The sequence below is a fragment of the Sciurus vulgaris genome (assembly GCF_902686455.1).
Source record: "Sciurus vulgaris genome assembly, chromosome: 2".
NCBI lineage: Eukaryota > Metazoa > Chordata > Mammalia > Rodentia > Sciuridae > Sciurus > Sciurus vulgaris.
This window is the reverse complement of record NC_136462.1, coordinates 124,466,262-124,483,924: the sequence shown is the minus strand read 5'-3', so window position 1 is coordinate 124,483,924 and position 17,663 is coordinate 124,466,262. Positions and strand designations below refer to the sequence as shown.

Sequence of the window (17,663 nt, the reverse complement as noted above, 5' to 3'; positions counted from 1 at the left end):
TCTAGGCCTGGTGGCACACACCTGTAACCCCAACAACAAGAGGCCGAAACAAGGGGATCTCAAGTTCACGGCCAGCCTCAACAACTTAGTGAGACCCTGTCTCAAATTAAAAAATAAAAAGTTCTGGGAATGTAGCTCAATGATAAAGTGCCCTTGTGTTCCCTGGTGTCCTTCCTGCAAAGCGCAGCCATAACTCGAATTGTGAGCCTAGAGCTCAGGACCGAGCACAGGGAGTGGGCAGGGCCCACAGTCAGGGAGCAAGGGCGCGGCTCAGGTCTCACCTTGAATGTGATAGCAGGAGGGGTTGCTGGCTTCCTCTTCCCTCCCCAGGGGTCTGATTCTCACGCACTGCCCACCTTCAGTCCGTGGGGCTGGGGCTCCTATCCACCCTGGTCCCAGGTAAATGTGAATGGAGACAGGTGTGAGAACCTGTCCTCATCCTTATCCCCACCCTGGGCCTCATGATGGTGCTACCTAAGAAAGTCTTCCCCCCACCCCCACTAGCCTGGTCAGTGGTCAGCAAATTGGAGGAGGATCCGACAGGAGTATTTAAACGTGAGATAAAATGTCTTGGTTGTACCTGTTTGTGGTTTAGCTTTGTATTTAAGCAAACAAACAAAAAAAGGAAATAAACTTATCATCATAAAAATGAAACAAATTAAAATATTTATTGCCAGGCGAGGCCAAAAAAAAAAAAAAAAAAAAAAGTGCCCTTGTGTTCAATCCCCAGTACCAAAATATTAAAAATAAAATAAATTAATGTAACTTTTATGTAAAACTGTTTTTGAGTTTAGTGCTTTCTTGATGGAAAAGTAACCACTACCTCAATTTAATTAGGAGATATAATACATGCACTGTTTCGTGTTATCATTCTCTCCTTATTCTCGAGTAGTTTTCCATCCTTAAGTAGTTGCATAGTACCTTTTTTAGAAATCTTTAGAAATTATTTTGGGTCTGGGGATGTAACTCAGTGGTAGAGAGCTTACCTAGCATGTGCGAAGCCCTGCATTAAATCTCCAGCTTGGAAAAAAATTGAAGAAATTATTTTTGAGAAGGTTTTTTTGGTAGTAAAACCCTACAACTATTATTCACCTGAAAATATTCTTTTATTACCTTTTTTAAAAAATAAGAGGTCCTTTTTACTTTTATTTTAAAATAATTATATTCATAGAAAGTTGCAAAGAAATGTGCAAGGAGGTTGGTACCTCATGTTGCCCCAGCTCCTTGAAATTCAAGTTTCCTGATGTCTGGCCCCAGTTTCCCATACCCCTGGCTACTCAAGATACAACCTACACTTGAATTATTTGTGTGAAAGTGATTATTGGCTGAGTTAAGGTCTCTTCTACTGTGTATGTGAGGTCAGCGAAGCCTCAAACTCTATGTCTGTCCAAGCAGGCCACACAGAGGAAGATTCCCTCAGAGCTTGGCCCTTTATAACTATTGATTCTTCCAGATGGACTTTAGAATCACTTTGTCAAGTTTTAGAGAAAACTCCCACAAGGTGTTTAATTGATTACTTTAAAACTCATGTATTTATTTTGAGAAAAATTATATATTTATATTTCCATTTGGGAACTTGATCTCTTTCTCCATTTTTCAAGAGTTTTACACCCTTTGATATCTCTTTCCCCCATGTAACATCCTACACGATTTTAAATTTAAGTTCCTAGGTAACTACAAATCCCCACTGTTATTTTGAAGATAATCTGTTTTTCGTTCTTTTAGCATTTTCAAACAGGCAATTGTGTCTGCAAATAATGTTTTGTCATCTTTATAGTAATTCTTCCTCTTATTTTTTTCCTGTCTTATTGCGTTGGCTTAAAGATCAGTAACTTGATTGCTTCAGAAATCATCCGCAATGAGGACATCAATGCGAGGGTGAGTGCCATCGAGAAGTGGGTAGCTGTGGCCGACATATGCCGCTGCTTACACAACTACAACGCTGTGCTGGAGATCACCTCCTCCATGAACCGGAGTGCAATCTTCCGGCTCAAAAAGACATGGCTCAAAGTCTCTAAGCAGGTGCGGGCAAGAGGCTGGCACTCGCCACCTGGGGCTGGGCTGGGGTTGGGATGGAAAGACCAGAGGGCTGGCCACTGGGCATCCAGAGGTGGGTGAAGGACTGGGATGTTTTATTCACCAGCAAAACAGACAGTCATATTCCCCTATGTCAACCAGGGCCAGATATCAGGCCCACAGATATGGGAGTGGGCCCTGTGAGGTTTACTTCTCACATGAGTAATTAATACCCCAAAGTGGGAAGTGAGAAGTCACACCCTTTTTCTTGGGTTGGGACAAAAGTGGTATCCTCATGGATAGCTCAGCCCAGAGCTTCAGTGCAGCTGAGATGGTAGATGATCCTTGTCAGAACTCTGATTTCACCAGCCCTCTGGCCACCAAAGTTAGTTGGTCCCTGTTACCCACTGGGTAATTCATCATCTTAAATGTGAGTTTAGTATTTGTTCATCAGAACATGATTCTGAAAAACCATAAGATGAATTCCTTCTCAAAAATAAAAGGGTTATGAGAGGGCAACTGTCCTTAAAGGAGGATGCAATGAGGCTTTGGATCACTTACCTGGTGCACATGGTGGATGTCCCAATCCCAGCCTGCATGTCTGCAGGAGGCTGGACAAGTACCACCATGAATAGGGGAAGCCTTTAAAGGCACAGATACCTTGGCAGCAGTGTCTGTGGTCATTCAGATGGGTGGGCCACACAGGACCTGGTGTCTCCAGGGGGCCTGTCTCATCTGCACCACTCTGGATTTGCCTACTGTATCCCCTTCACTGCTCTATCACCTGCTCTCACTGCCCTCTTCATGTCAATGGCAGGTTGTGATCCTACCTACCAAGCCTGCAGCAGGTCCAGAAATCCTTCCTATTTTGATAAGCTGCCAAACTCAGGAAAGTCCTGGGACATCTCTGGTGCCCTTCCCAAGCCTTAGTTGCTGTAGCCCCTGATGACAGCAGGGCTGCAGAGTGTGCAGGGACAACCCCTTCCATCCTGTTGAGGCTGGATATCTTGCTTCTTGGCACATGAGGATGCCAAGATCAGCATAAGGACCATGAAAGATACCATCACTGTTAGTGGGTTCCAGGAAAGAACAGAAGCTGGGGACAGAAGAGCTTGGGAATGCAAGCCACATCCAGTCACGTGTGGCACATGCTTTCATAAACTGGTGAAGTCAGGGATTGAGCTCTGCAGAACCACCACATCCTCTGGGCTCTTTTGGCCTGCCAAGGTTCAGGCAACAGGGTCTGGGGGGCTCATTCCAGATCAAAATCTTTCTCCTCCTGCTCTGTAGTAACAGGATTATGCCATCATTTCCAGGGGCTCTTCAGGCCAGGCTTCACTTTCCCACCCCTTGGGGATCTGCCTAAAACCTACACTCTACATCTCTTGGCCTCTCATTCTCCAGTATCACTCTCCTCATGGAGTTGGGAGGGAACCACCTTGGCCATCCTGAAATCTTCCATTCACTCCCAGGAGTGAAAATCAAGGGAAGTTAGTGTGGTCAGTGTGTTCAGCCTGGCCTGCATTCTAGGATGTCATTCAGCAGCTGGTCTAAAAACCAAAGATACCTCTAGCAGTGTATCCAGACCTCCACCCTCTGTGGCAGCTTCTCCCAGCCTTCACTTTATGCAGTGGTTGTACATCTGCACAATGCCTAGCTCCAAGGGCTTCTGGGAATCCCTGGCCATGGCCTGGTCAGCACCAACCAGGGGCAATGCATTGTATCTCTACAGGTTTCCCAGGAACACTTGTAACCCACCAAAATGGCCACATTTCTTAGAGGCCTGAAGCAGCCTAAGCAGCTTATTTTTATCACTTTCTTAAATCTGCTGACCCAAAGCCGAAAAGCATCATGTCAAGTCCAGTCCAGTCCTGGACAAGAATCAAGTCATCAAGCATACTTTTCATTTATCCTCTCTTCTTTCAACCCCTTGCCCCATCCTCTTTGCCAACAATTATGCTTCTTCAGAAAAGAATCTGATGATCCTCCATAGACTGACATGGTTTTGTTTCCTGTTCCCAGTATGGTTGTATTTATAGAGACAAAAAGCCTCTCTTTGGCTAAAGATCACATTTTGACCTCTTTGGGAGAAAACACTCTTGGCCACCAGAAGTCTTTCATTTGTTGAACGGGAAGGGATGGTATTTAGGAGGCCATATAGCCATCTTCCTGACACGACCTCCAAGACAGAGTCTTTCCTTGATCCCTGGTTTCAATGGCATAGTTAAATCCCTGCCCCATTTCTGCCCACTGGCTTCCATATTCCAGCAGAAATTCCCAAGATCAGGGACCTGGTACCCCAGGGAACATCAAAGGATGGCAGCTGCTTCAGGGTGAAACACATTTTTTAAGTAGCATTGGGAAAATTCCATGGCCTCCCAGCCCATGTAGTTCCTTCCTGGATAGAAGGCACAGACACACACAATCCTCACAGGGATACAAAAGAAATCAAAATGTTCTAAGCTCAGAGACATAGCGTTCCCAGGTGAAAACAGAAAAACCACACATCACAACAGCCTCTGTGCATTTTCATGACCTTCAGTGCTCAATGACACTTCACCCAGAACTATGTGGCCACCAAGACCTTCTGATCTATCTTCTCTGTGTCTCCCAAAACTCTACAATATCTGAACTAGCAATGCTCTTAGGAAATATCTGGATCTATCCAGGAAGGAGCTGCATGGGCTGGGAGGCCATGAAATTTTCCCAATCTTCACCAAAGATTGAGTGCATCTATGGCCACGTCCCCTTCCAGACTGACGAGTGCTTCTGGTCACATGGCACATGGCCATTCTCCAGCATAGTTTCTCAGCCACCTTCTGGATTTTTGAGGACCAGTGCCAGAAAGGAAGTCACTAATCATCTCACCCCTTTATAAATGATAGAGATGAGAACCCCAGAAGTGCAGGGATTTCTCTGGACCACATTGGGAAAGGGGTGCAAGCCAGACCCAACACAGCACACCCTCCATGGAATGCATCTGGTCTCTTCAGACAATCTCCAGCCTCTGGAACCCTGCCCCAGCTGACAGGTGGGCTTGCCAGGCCTGGGGTGATCATGTGGCAACCCTTCAACCTGGAGTTTCCTCTTCTCCACCCAGGTCTTTTCTTCTTTGATGATCAATTCATCTTCCGTATTTTTTCTTGAGTCTTTAATCTGGGAAGTGTTCCTGGCACATCAAAGTGAAGGTGTGAGAAGACGGTCACATCCTTTGGGTAGAGTTCATGTGAAGTATGATAATGGAAAATCACCCATTCCCTGCTCGAAACACAGGCTCCTTTGAGTCACCTACCAAATCCTTCTGACCACCTGGTTTAGCATCCTGTGGTGTTTCTGAATGCTATAGCAGTCAGGCCTCGCACACCCACTTCCAAATTCTGAGAGATGTGTGTAAGGACCAACATTTGTAGCAAGGACCCAGGCCTGACTCCTAAGGCGGTGGGGGGCAAGGTTGTCAGACCTTTGGGAACAGGAAGTTCCCAAATCCAAAGCAAATGTAGCTCTGGTGGCCTGGAGGACAGCATGCTGGAGTGTGGGCCAGAGGTATGGGCCTTCATGTGTGCTGTGTGTTAGTAAATCCTTCTAATTCCTTCTAGACAAAAGCTTTGATTGACAAGCTCCAAAAGCTTGTGTCATCAGAGGGCAGATTTAAGAATCTCAGAGAAGCTCTGAAAAAGTAAGTTATGTGTCATTTTGTCACTGTTATATTTAAAGTTGTAGACCCGCATTGCAGAGGCATCCACATAACATGCCGGCCAGAGCAGGAGGTCTGTTCATCTGTCTGTCTCTCTGTCTACCCACAAGACCCCTAGGATTCCCAGACCCCAAAGAAGGGTCAGCTTTGTCCTCCACCAGAGAAAATCCAGGGTTTGGTAGCATGTCCTAGGACAAGCAAAAGAGGGACACTGGAATCTCCAGAAACACAGTGGCTATGCTGATGACATAGTGGTGCCCAATTCCTTGATTCTCAATGCACTTTTTTTTTTCTTTTAATACTCTGACCTCAAAGTATGTCTTCAAGTCAGTGTGTTTAATGTGGTTGTCTTCCTTTTTTCTTGAGAATGAGACATCAAAACAAGAGTGCAGATTACAGACAGTGGCGTCACAGAATCAAAGAAATACAGTTTTACCAAAAATCACACCTTCAGTTTACAAAGAGTCTTCTCTACCCCTCCACACTGCCTGGGAGGTGGGTTTCTCCACCCAGCACTCCTGTCACTTGGACCAGGATAGTTCTTTGTTGTAGGGACTGTCTTGTGCACTGTGGAATCCTTAACAGCATCCCTGGTCTCTACCCACAAGATGCTAAGGGCACCCTCCAGAAATGTCTCCAGACATGGCTGCAATTGCCTCTCTTGAGAACTATCCTAAGGCAGCTCCTCCCATCCCATTTTTCCAGACAAAAGCTGAGGAGCTAGTGGCTGTGCCAAGGACACACGACCATGGCACTGGAGGCCAGACTTGGCCCAGACTGGCCTCCAAGGTCAGTGCTCTGAGGTTTCCCTCGAACTGTGTCCCATGAGGTTCTGGGCAGCCTCTCCCAGGGAAACAGTGGCTCAGCCCACCTGTACGCACTGTGGCCACACACTCATGAAATGTGGGCTTTGCATGTGCCGCTGCCAGTGGCTGCTTCTTCCTTCAGACTTCCATTTGGCTCTGCCCTCTTTTCATTGATGGAGTGTTCTTTTCTCTCCTTACCTGACTGGCTACTCACTGGAACTCGAAGAGACCCTGGGAGACCCGGAGTGGCCTGGTTCCCTATAGAGTCCAGAATCCTCTCCTCCCTTCTATGAGGGATCTCATGAACCCTGCCGATAGGGGTCCCACTGGAGGTCACCACCCCTGGCACCTGGGAATGGGACAGCCAAAGCCGCCAGCCCTTGACAGTGGCTTTGGTGCCCGGCCCACTCCTACTCAGCCAGCCCCATCTGCCTCCTGTTCTTGTTTCCTTCCCGCCCTACTTGATCTGTCCTCCGTCCTTCGCCAGCTCCGTGTGCCATTGCCTTGACCATCTCCACTTTGTTTGTGTCCTCAGACAGATGTTCCACCCATCTGTGCTGTCCGGCCGTCTCTCCTCCGCCCGGGCTCCCTGGAGCCCCTGTGGACTGTGCTTATGGGGAAAAGCCCCACCGTGCATTCGGCAACTTGTCCATCTGCCCCGGGGCGCTGCTCCATCCGCCTCCTTCACATGGCTTCTTCGTCTGCCGCAGCCACTGCCACTTCCACTGCCTCCGTGGCCCCCCATTCTGTCTGAGTCCCCATCCTGACTGTCTTCCCTCTCTCAGGTTATCTGTGGGCCTGTGTAAGTGCCTCCCCCAGGCCCCTCTGCTGCCTGCAGCACAGGGCGGAGGGGATCTCTGGGCATTCTGGGAGCTAAGACCCTTATGCAAACCAGGTTCTGGCCTTGGAGGGCAAGCCGTGCAGAGGAAGGAGGCGATCAGAGCCTGGGCCAAGACCTCGCTGCTCCCTTTCTCCTAAGGCTCTAAGGTTTTCATGTAGAGCAACTTTGCATGAACCTGTTTCATCAGGCAGGGGACAATGGGCAGAAGAAACAAGTTAGCAGTCTGCAGGCATAGCCAGTGATCCACCCAGACAAGGACCCTGGGATGGGCCTCACTGGGTGGGTTCTCGGCCCCATTCCTAGGTCCCGTCATTAAAATCTCCACTCTTGTGCAGCACCAGGCTGGAGGACGGACTTATTGCCTTTACCAGCCAAGGTTTCACTCCCAAATCTTGCACCCCAGCCTCCCAGCCAAGCTCTTAAGTATCCCCTGTTCCACCTACAACCTTCATGTGTACCTTCAGCTCCCTGCCTAGGCACCCCAAGACGACATTATCACCACTTCTCGTTCCTTGAACCTACACCCTTGCAAAGCCCACAAGACTGTCCCCGCATGTCACCTTCTCAGTGATCAGAATAGCTCCATGCAACAGAAGTTTGACTATGAACTAAATTTTAGCAGTAACATTTGGTCACTTCCGGTTTTGACTTCCCCATTTGCATATCTGCACGATTTGTCCTAAATTTGAACAGGAAGTCCTTGATTTAGAGAAATACAGAGGACAGCCTGTATGTTCTTCCCCTAAATTAAGAAAGGAAACTACCCTGAAGGAATGTGACAGCCAGCTGACTGTCAGGCCATCCCCCTACACTCTTTAAATGAGGTAAAAATCTGTTTATCTCTGTGGATACCATGAATCCAAAGGCTGATGTTCTGGAGTCTCGGAGTTTTGGAGGCTCCAGCAAGGTCAAGTATCTATTTCTATCTTGGTTTTTGCCTTTACCGCAAAGCAGTTGGTGTCTAAGTGGTAAAAAGCGAGATAGGGCTTTCTACACCACCACACTGTAATATTTTACTTGCAGAGTCCAAGGAAACACATGCTAGACCCTTGGATCCTGAACCCTAGGGATATAGCACTCACAGCCTACTCCAAGCACCCTTCAAGTCCTCCCTGAATCCCCTCACCAGGCCTCGAGATGGGAGGAGAGGAGGTGCCCTACCACACCAGCAGAGACTTGTAAGAGAGAGTAGCCCAACCCAGAGCCGGGGCACTGCAGAGAAAGAAGAAGGTGTAGGGAAGGGGGAAGGAGAGGGACACCATGCTTATCATGAGCCTATTTCCTGAGGCTTGGCATTGAGCAGGTGGGGCAGCCTCACCTTGCTTTCGGTGGCTTGATCTGTTATATTATTCCACTTGACATCATCAAGAACTTCTTGATAGAAACAAATATCAAGTCTAGGGACTCAGAATGACCAAAGGCAAGGCCCAGATGCCAGGTGTCACCAGGCATTGATGTGCCACCAGGAGGCATCGCCCAGGGAACCAGCTACAGCTCTTAGGATGGAGGTGGCATGTTCCCTCTCTGCCCCCTAAAACGTTTTCTATAGGCACACAAGAGCTCTGCCAACAGAGGAAGCATCCCACATGTCAGCTTTGTTGGATAAACCCTGGCCAAGGGCAAGGCTAGATCCCATCTGAGACCAAGCCCACATGAAGGTTCAGAATAGGCAGTCTTTAGATATCTTGTCATTGCGAAGCCCCCAAAATGATTCCCTAGTCATTTCAGAAGCTCAGAGTGGTTCAGTCCCGGGGCATGGTGCCTTTGGAGCTCTCCACCAGCCCTCTGGCAACCCCAGACATTTATCTACAGGGCTCTCTACGACAGAGAGAGAAAGATTGTTTTCTAGCCCCCTCATTCAAGGCCCCTCACTATGAGATAGTAATAGAGACGAAGTTTGATAGGGCTGCTGGCACCCCTTGCAAATGATTAAACTGCAGGTCAGTCACCTTCCCACAACTGGATTGTGCCCTCATAAATACCCCATGGAAATCTACCCCTAATCTTTTTCTCTGGTTTCAAGTGGTCAGAGACCCTATAAGGCTTTAGAAAGAAATCCTCTGAATCTTTAGATCATTCACAGTCAGTTGGCAATCTCCTAGCCACCCCCTTCTCCCCTCTTCCTTCAAGCATCCCAGAGCTACCTGGCTGCTGTTGCATGCAGAGGTGACCAGTGGAGGGGAGAGCACCCCATGGAACCTGCACACAGTCAAATGCCCCAGCCTCCCAACCCCAAGGCACATCTCAGGTCTTTGGGTTATTTCTACATCAGCTCCATAAGCCCAGTCCTCAGACTTGAGTATGATAGATAGAGAAAAATAAAGACTGAGCGCCTGACAATCGTCCACTAGAAGGGCCAAAAGAACCCAGGATATCATCCTCCAGGGGCCAGGATGAGCCTTGCTTTTATTTTATCATAGCCCAGTTAAAAATAGAGATATAGATGACATAGATGTATATATATATAGATAGATTTGATGTGGGAATGAAGCTCAGTGGTAAAGCACTTGCCTAGCAAGCATGAGGCCCTATGTTCCATCCCCAGCATCACACACCCAAAAAAGTGTGTGTATGCAAGTGTGTATGTGTGTGTGTGTGTTATTTGAAATTACAATCCTGTATACAAATGTATATTGCATAATAAGAACAAAAATTCAACAACAAATCTACCTTTATTCCATGCAGTCAACTCAGGTATTATCTGTTCCACATTTTTTCAATCCAGTCTACACCCTAAGTTGATTTCAACCCCCATTACAGGACAAAGACTCAGAAAGCCCTCTCTGCTGTTCCCCTTGCACTGGGGTTCTGCCTCCATCATGGCTTTGCCATGCCCATGTGCCAGCTGTCCTCACATCGACTTAATAGTCTCCTTGAACTTACTTATTCCACAAAATAAACTTAAGTAAGATAATTGTGTATTGTAACAATCAGTGAAAAACCAGCATTTTTGCTGTGAACACAAGGTCACCATAAAGCATAAATACATTTAAAAAAAAGTCTTTTAATTCTGTCTGGATTTTGATACTTGCCCATACTCTGATACGGACACTTGCTACTATTTGTTTAAAAAGGAGAAAAAGCAGGGAGAAGAAATGAGTGTTGAAAATGTCAAAGACATGCTATCTAAATGAGGCTCCTCTGGAGCACCAGGGGAAAAATGGAAAATCTTGCCACGTTTCTTGCCACGTGAATCAATGCTATTTAATATACACATCACTTATAATCAACTCCCAGAGCCAGCTGCAGTGGCACACACCTGTAACCCAGCCACTTGGGAGACTGAGGCAGGAGGATCGCAAGTTCCAGGTCAGCCTCAGCAACTTAGCTAGGCCCTAAGCAACTTAGCAACACCCTGGCTCAAAATTTAAAATGTATAAAAAGGATTAGGGATGTAACTCCGTGGTAAAGCACCTCTGGATTTAATCCCTAGTGCCAAAAATAATAATAATAAACTCTTGGTCCACCTAAAATTGTCTTAGCTGACATCAGTGCCATTGCACATGGGGAACCTGAGGACCAGAGAGGAGAAGGACAGGCCCAGGATCACACAGCATGCAGGCAAGGAACAGGACTGAGTTTCTGTTCTTGCTCTGCCATCTTCCCTGCCTCATCTCCTCAGCTTGGCAGTATTGTCAAATGGCCACAAAGAGACAAATGAGATGGGCTGGAAATGAAGGTCACCTACATCACTCACAGCAATTCCACCAACATCTATCTGTGTGCTGAGCTGAGAGCACTCTGTGAGGAGTCCCTGAAAAGCTAAAGGGAGCCCTACCAGAGCTTAGTGGCTGGTGGACTCCATCAAAGGCCCCATGAGCACCTGGGCCCCATCTCCTGAAAACCCAGACCTCTAAGAGTCCCCAGTCATAGAAACATCACCCAAACCCTACCCAGAAGCTACTTCCAGGAAAGTGAACTCAGAGGACCAAGGTTTCTTGCTATGGTAACCCAAGCCCAGTGGAGGCAGAGGATGGAGGTCAGGGAGCAGAGAGGGACAGGGTGCTAGACAGAGTGGCTGGCAAGAATTAAGGGCAGGGGCTGGAGAGCCCTCTGGGAGGCGACTCAGGGGTAGGATCTGGATGGAGAGTAGTGAAAAGACAGCAAAGGTGAGCCAGGAGGAAGCTGGCAACAGAGCCCAAGGACTTTGACTGGGACAGAGGGCAGAGAGGTGGAGGGGGCCTTCTGACTCACTGAAACAACTGAGACAGCCCAGCCTGTGCAAGCGGCCCAAACAGCACCCCACCACCTCCTCCAGAGGAGGGACCCCAGGCCCACCTGACAGTTCTATTATCTGACAGTTCTATTATGTACTATTATTATTGTTAAAGAGAAACCCTTTTCCTCTAGCAAGCAAAATATGCGGGGGGGGGGGGCAGAGAGTGTGCTGTTCTTAGAAGTTTCTTTTATTAAGTGAAAAACTTTTGTTAATGTCATTTGCTTCTAAGTTGTGACCCACCCTGTGTCCCTTACCTGGGGATGTACCTCACCGACCTGGCCTTCATCGAGGAGGGGACGCCCAATTACACGGAGGACGGCCTGGTCAACTTCTCCAAAATGAGGATGGTGTGTTTCCCAGTGTGGTTGTTGGGGAGGGGAAGCAAGGGGAGGGGAACCAAAACCCAGACTCAATCTGGGGCCACCCAGGCTCCACCCCCAGTCCAGCCTGCTCCACATGGCGTCCCCAACAGAAGCAGAGTGGACTGCTCCAATAAGAAGCAAGATAGCATTTGGAAGGTGCTGAGTCTGAGAGGCAGGTGCTCTTATTATTCCCCACTGTACAGGTGAGCGGACTGAGGCTCAGTGAGGTCAGGTGATCAGCTCAAGGTCTTCTCATAAAGGCGGAGTCAGGTCTGCAGCCCAGATCTGACTCCAAATCCTGCGACTTCATTCACACCTCATCCGTTATTGTTCATAGAAACACTTGCCTTACGTGGCTAAAGCAGTCACTTATGCAGCGCCTCCTAAATTTTCTCCAAAAAAATCTAGGACCTGGGAGGGGGTCCAAGGAGACTTTCCCTAGCAGGAGCAGGACTTCCGGCTTTTCCCCTCCCCTCAACAGAGGGCCTCTCCTGTAAAATGGGCCTTCACATTTAATCAAAAGTGTTTCTCTCTCAAACATGTATTGGAAGCCCCATCCTGGTGAGGGGAGCTTTCACATAGCGTCTTACGCATGTGACACCTAGATCCCTTTGACTTTTGCTGGAGTTGAAAGGTTTTGCTACAGCAATATTGGAAGTGTTTGCCACTGATTGAAGGAGGCTTTTTTTATTTTTCCCCTCCTTTCAATTATTAACATAATCAGTCTATAGAGTCTTGACACATGTTACTCTCAGAAGCAGGTTGCTGGCTTAAAGAAAACTACAAGCTGGGTGTGGTGGCACATGCCTGTAATGCCAGCAGCTCAGGAGCTGAGGCAGGAGGATCATGAGTTCAAAGTCAGCCTCAGCCACTTAGAGAACAGTCACTTAGTGAGGCTCTGAGCAAGATTGTCTCTAAATAAAATATTTAAAAGGGCTGGGGTTGTGGTTTGGTGGTTCAATCCCTGGTACCAAAAAAAAAGAAAGAAAGAAAACTACAAGTGGGCTGGGGTGTAGCTCTGTGGTAGAGCTTGCCTGACAGGTATGAAACCTTGGGTTCCATCCCCAGCACCAGAGAAAGAGAGAGAGAGAAAAATGGACAGAGGAAGAGAAAGAAAAAAAAAAAATAAAGGAAGCAGGAGGGAGGGAGGGAAAGCCACAGGGTACCCCAGTGGAACCCCCCCAGAGGCAACTGGAATGAAGTGAAGAGACTGACTTCAGAGAGCATTAATGCCCTTCAGTCCTGCAAAGGGGTGGGTGGGGGGGCACTAAGAGAGCAGACTGTCTTCTAAAATTCTCCTTCTTTCCCATAGATATCCCATATCATCCGAGAGATTCGCCAATTTCAACAAACTGCCTACAAAATAGAGCACCAAGCAAAGGTAAGCTGCTAGATTTACCCATCTGCTGGCTCCTTCACAGTGGCACTGTCTGGACAGCCTTCCGCCCATTTCCCTCCACACCTGCCAGCTTTCCCATCCTAAATCCTCATGGATCAAAAGCCATCCCTGTGAGAAAGGTGTCCCTACTCCCTGTCCACCTGGTCAGAAATGAGCTGTCCCTTCTTCAAATCAGACCCATCTTGTGATTCTTTTCTGATTTGACTTCCCAAAGAATGGGTTACGGCTGTGTCTGATCTCCCCCAGGGGCAAGAGATACGGGGTCTAATTATCTCTTTTTGAAAAATGCTATGCTAGCAGGGCACCGTGGTACACACCTATAATCCCAGTGAATCTGAAGGCTAAAACAGGAGGATCACAAATTTGAGGCCAGCCTGGGTAACTTAATGAGACCCTATCTCAAAATTTAAAAATAAATATAAAAGGTGCAGGGGATGTAGCTCAATGGTAAAACATCCCTAGGTTCAATCCCCAGTGTGGGGCGGGGGGGGGGGGCATATTTAATATTGCCACATCATTTCTTCTGTAATATAATAAAATAAAATTATTCCATGTAATCAGCAGTGTTTGGGGGACTTTAATGGTGTTCATCCTGCCCAGGAGCTGAGCATTGCCATGTAGACTAACAGGGGCTACATCTAGAAAGTACTGTGGACACATAGTGCCTGAAAGTCTCAGAATTCACAAACAAAATTTCAGAGTTCTCTTGTCTCCAGCCACTTCTTTAAACTTGCCCTCAAGCTCTAATATACAAGTAAATATTATTGCTCTTCAAACTTCTTTCATTACAGCCTTGCCAGGGTGGTATCTGCAGCCAGTGTCCCACTAAAGGAAAACATCTGAGGGAAATTTATCTTTATGCTCATTATGGAGAAAAACTAATCAGTCTGCTGAACCCCAGAGAGTTTGGGAACATAGAGAATTAAAGAAAGGACTATATTAAAGAAAGGATTGTTCCCAGGAGCACTAGCTAGGGCTGAAAGACTAGCCTCTTCAACATGGTGGTAAATCAACATATCTTTATCCATGGGTGTGGGTTAAACCAGACTGTGACATCTAAAATCATCTTCTTAGAGGTGCTGGGAGTGAGCTCCTAAGCAGACTTAAGAGTCATCTCATCTGTGACTATTAATCAGCATTCTAGACGGCTGGTTCTGACCTTCACAATGGCAGAGTCAGTTGGCCAAGACAAGAGTCACAAGGCTTGACTTTCCTGACTATCAGAAGACTCTCAAATGTGTAATAAGAAGTACTTTATTTTTCCTTTCTGTTCTGGATTTCTGGGGTGAGGGTGGAGGGGATGCACATTTGGCTCCAAACAACTCACAAATGAATCTTGGAAAGATACCTTCTGGAGCCAGGGACTGCCCACAAGATTTAAGCTCTGTTCTCTTGCTGTACAGGAGGAAGAGTGGGTAGGGAGGGAGAAGGGAAGAGAAGAACCTAATTCACAAGGGTGACTCTTCCTGACTTTACACTCCAGCACTTTACCCCAGAGTGAGTCACATTAAGGTCAAAAAATGGAGGCTGTTCGCTCAGGCAGCTCGGTCTCCACTTGCCTCTCTTGGAATGAATATCTCACAGTACTACATAATCCTAATGTTTGCAAACATTTTATTAGGAAACTTTTCAACAAAAACATTGAAAGGACTGTGAATACTCATCCACCTGCCATTAAGATTCAACAATTGCATCTCAAAACTTGCATCCTGATAAATTAATACTATCCTTTGTAAGAGAAAACATTATATACACATATATTGACACATATAACTCAAAGAGTTGTCAGTATACCTAGTGCCAGTGAATTGTGCACTTAATAATGGTTTAAATAGTGTGTTTTGTGTTATGTGTTCTTCACCACAACAAAAGGGGGAATGCTAAGGAAAATCAAGGCATTAATATATATTTTCAATGACTTTTAACAACCTGATGGATACCTGAGAAATGGAAATCTCACTGGCAATTTTTTTTTGGGGGGAGGGGGTACCGGGAATTGAACCCAGAGGCACTTTACTGCTGAGCCACATCCCCAGCCCTGTTTTTATTTTTTATTTTGAGTCAGGGTCTCACTAAGTCATTTAGAGCCTCATTTAGTTGCTGAGGCTGGTATCAAACTTGTGATCCTCCTGCCTCCTGAGTCACTGGGATTATAGGTGTGGGCCACCATGCCCCACTCACTGGCGTTTCTTAAATTCTAACAACGTTCTAAAGTTTCCTTTTTTGTTTTCTTGTTGCTTTTGTTTGTTTGTTTTGTTTTGTTTTGTTTTATGTGGTGCTGGGGAATTGAACACAGTACCTGCACCCAGGGATTTAATCACAGAAAAAGCCAATGTTAAATATGAGACTAAGATTATGTTAAGATAAAACATTATTGAACACATTTCTTACCTTATGTGTGCCTAACCCCCTATAAGAGTGTTTGGGAATCAGGGCACAGTGGTGCAGCCTGTAATCCCAGTGGCTCAGGAGGCTGAGGCAGGAGGATCGTAAGTTCAAAGCCAGCCTCAGCAAAAGCGAGGCACTAAGCAATTCAGTGAGACCCTGTCTCTAAATAAAATACAAAATAGGGCTGGGGATGTGGCTCAGTGGTCAAGTGACCCTGAGTTCAATCTCTAAAAAAAAAGAGTGTTCGGCCCCAAGAGACACCCAGTGTCCAGTCATAGTATCATGAAGGTCCCATAACCTTGCTGTCCTTTTTCTCCCCTCAGGTAACCCAATACTTACTGGACCAATCTTTTGTAATGGATGAAGAAAGCCTCTACGAGTCTTCTCTCCGCATAGAACCAAAACTCCCCACCTGAGGCCGACCCCAGCGGGGACCCAGCCGCTGCCCTGGACACGTGCTATATGATATTGTACATATTCGTTTGGTTTCTCTGGATTTTCCTCTTCCGTATGTGCTTCTCCAAGAATACAAATCCGTTCTCGTTCTTAGATTCCTGTAGAACCGGAATATGAATTTCTGCACCGTTTAAGACTCGGCCGCCCCACCCCTCTCCTGCAGTGCCTGTTGCCCCCAGACAGCTGTACTCCCAGTCCCTCTTGGAAGGGGAGACAGAACCCCGCCAACACGAGTCTTACACTCCGGTCCTGCTTCGTCCTTCCCGGCCGGGCCCCTGGGTGGGGTTGGCGCCCCAGGCACCCTCCCAGCATGTTCCATGTAGTCGCTGTAACTGGGTGGGGGGTGGGGGGAGGAGGGGGGGAGCCATACCCTCAAGTCCAGTCATTGACAACTCTTCCCGCTGACGGCGATGCCAACTTCCAAAGCTGCTTTTTCAGCCCCAAATTGCAGGTCTCAAAAGTCCCCCCAGTAACCTGGCTGGAAGGGAGTCCTCTCCGCTGAGAACCACGCCTCCGCACCAACGCTGCCACTTCAGGCGCCACATCCTTCCTTGCTCTAGGATTAACACTAGATAGCATGAAAAGCAGTCTCAGTCAAAGTGGACAAGGCCCTAGAACTTCCCGAGGAAAACGGAAGTCACAACACCAAGTCGCGACCTTTGGCGACGGCTGCCCAGCACTCACTGGAAGTCAGGAACACAAAAATGTCACTTTTCCTCTTTGAGCCGCCTTGACGGTCACTACAAGCTTACCTTGAGATGCTCTAAGTCTGTATACCTTGTGATAATTAGTACCACACTGTAGAATTAGGAAATCAATAACCAAGTGTTTTTATTGCATATACTGTAGTCCTGTCTAAACGCCTTCTAGCAGGAATATAGTAACGTAGTGCTTATTCTGTGAATATTACCATGTATTTTTTACATTGTACAGTATAGAGAACACAGGTTCACTCAGAAGTGGCAGGCATGCTCCACTACAACAGACAGACAACTTTTGCTGTAAGCAATACCTAGTGGTATGAGAATTCTATTTCAAGTCCTAAAATATTTCAACTTACAGCTTGTTTGGAAAAAGAAATTTCCATTTTTGTAAAAATATATGTTTCCTGATTACCTCTTGCTAATAAATCTATTCTATCTCAGGGTGAACATGAGTTTTGATGGGTTTCATTCAATCATTTGAGGAATATTTGATGAGCACTTGTTCCTTACCTTGCCCTGGGCTGGGACCAGAGATCCAGAGGGATAGGACATTGTGCTTTTGAGGGGACCAATAGTCTGATGAGCAAGAACATTTCAGTTACCTATTCCTCCAGAAGCCAACCACTCCAAAACTTGCTGGCTTAAAACCTCTTGGGATGGAGACCTCTGTGCCCTCTATGCATACTGGGAGCAGACCCTGGGGCAATGGAGGCACCAGGAGGGAACTCTGATGTTTCTTCATCCGATTTGTCAAAGGATGAAATCACAGCAATTCAGT

The 17,663-nt window shown here is 46.9% G+C and overlaps 1 protein-coding gene across 2 annotated transcripts in view; it reads left to right on the top strand.

Moving 5' to 3' along the window:
* The window catches only part of RASGRF1 (Ras protein specific guanine nucleotide releasing factor 1), a 109,187-nt gene extending 91,862 nt beyond the window's left edge, over positions 1-17,325 (top strand). For both annotated transcript variants that reach the window (XM_079129371.1, XM_079129370.1), the window contains 5 exons: positions 1,825-2,022; positions 5,613-5,692; positions 11,806-11,923; positions 13,251-13,319; positions 16,049-17,325. In XM_079129371.1, the coding sequence (XP_078985497.1) occupies positions 1,825-2,022; positions 5,613-5,692; positions 11,806-11,923; positions 13,251-13,319; positions 16,049-16,141 (558 nt within the window). In that variant the 3' untranslated portion in view covers positions 16,142-17,325. The remainder of the gene's footprint in view (positions 1-1,824; positions 2,023-5,612; positions 5,693-11,805; positions 11,924-13,250; positions 13,320-16,048) is intronic.
* The last annotated feature ends 338 nt before the right edge of the window (positions 17,326-17,663 follow it).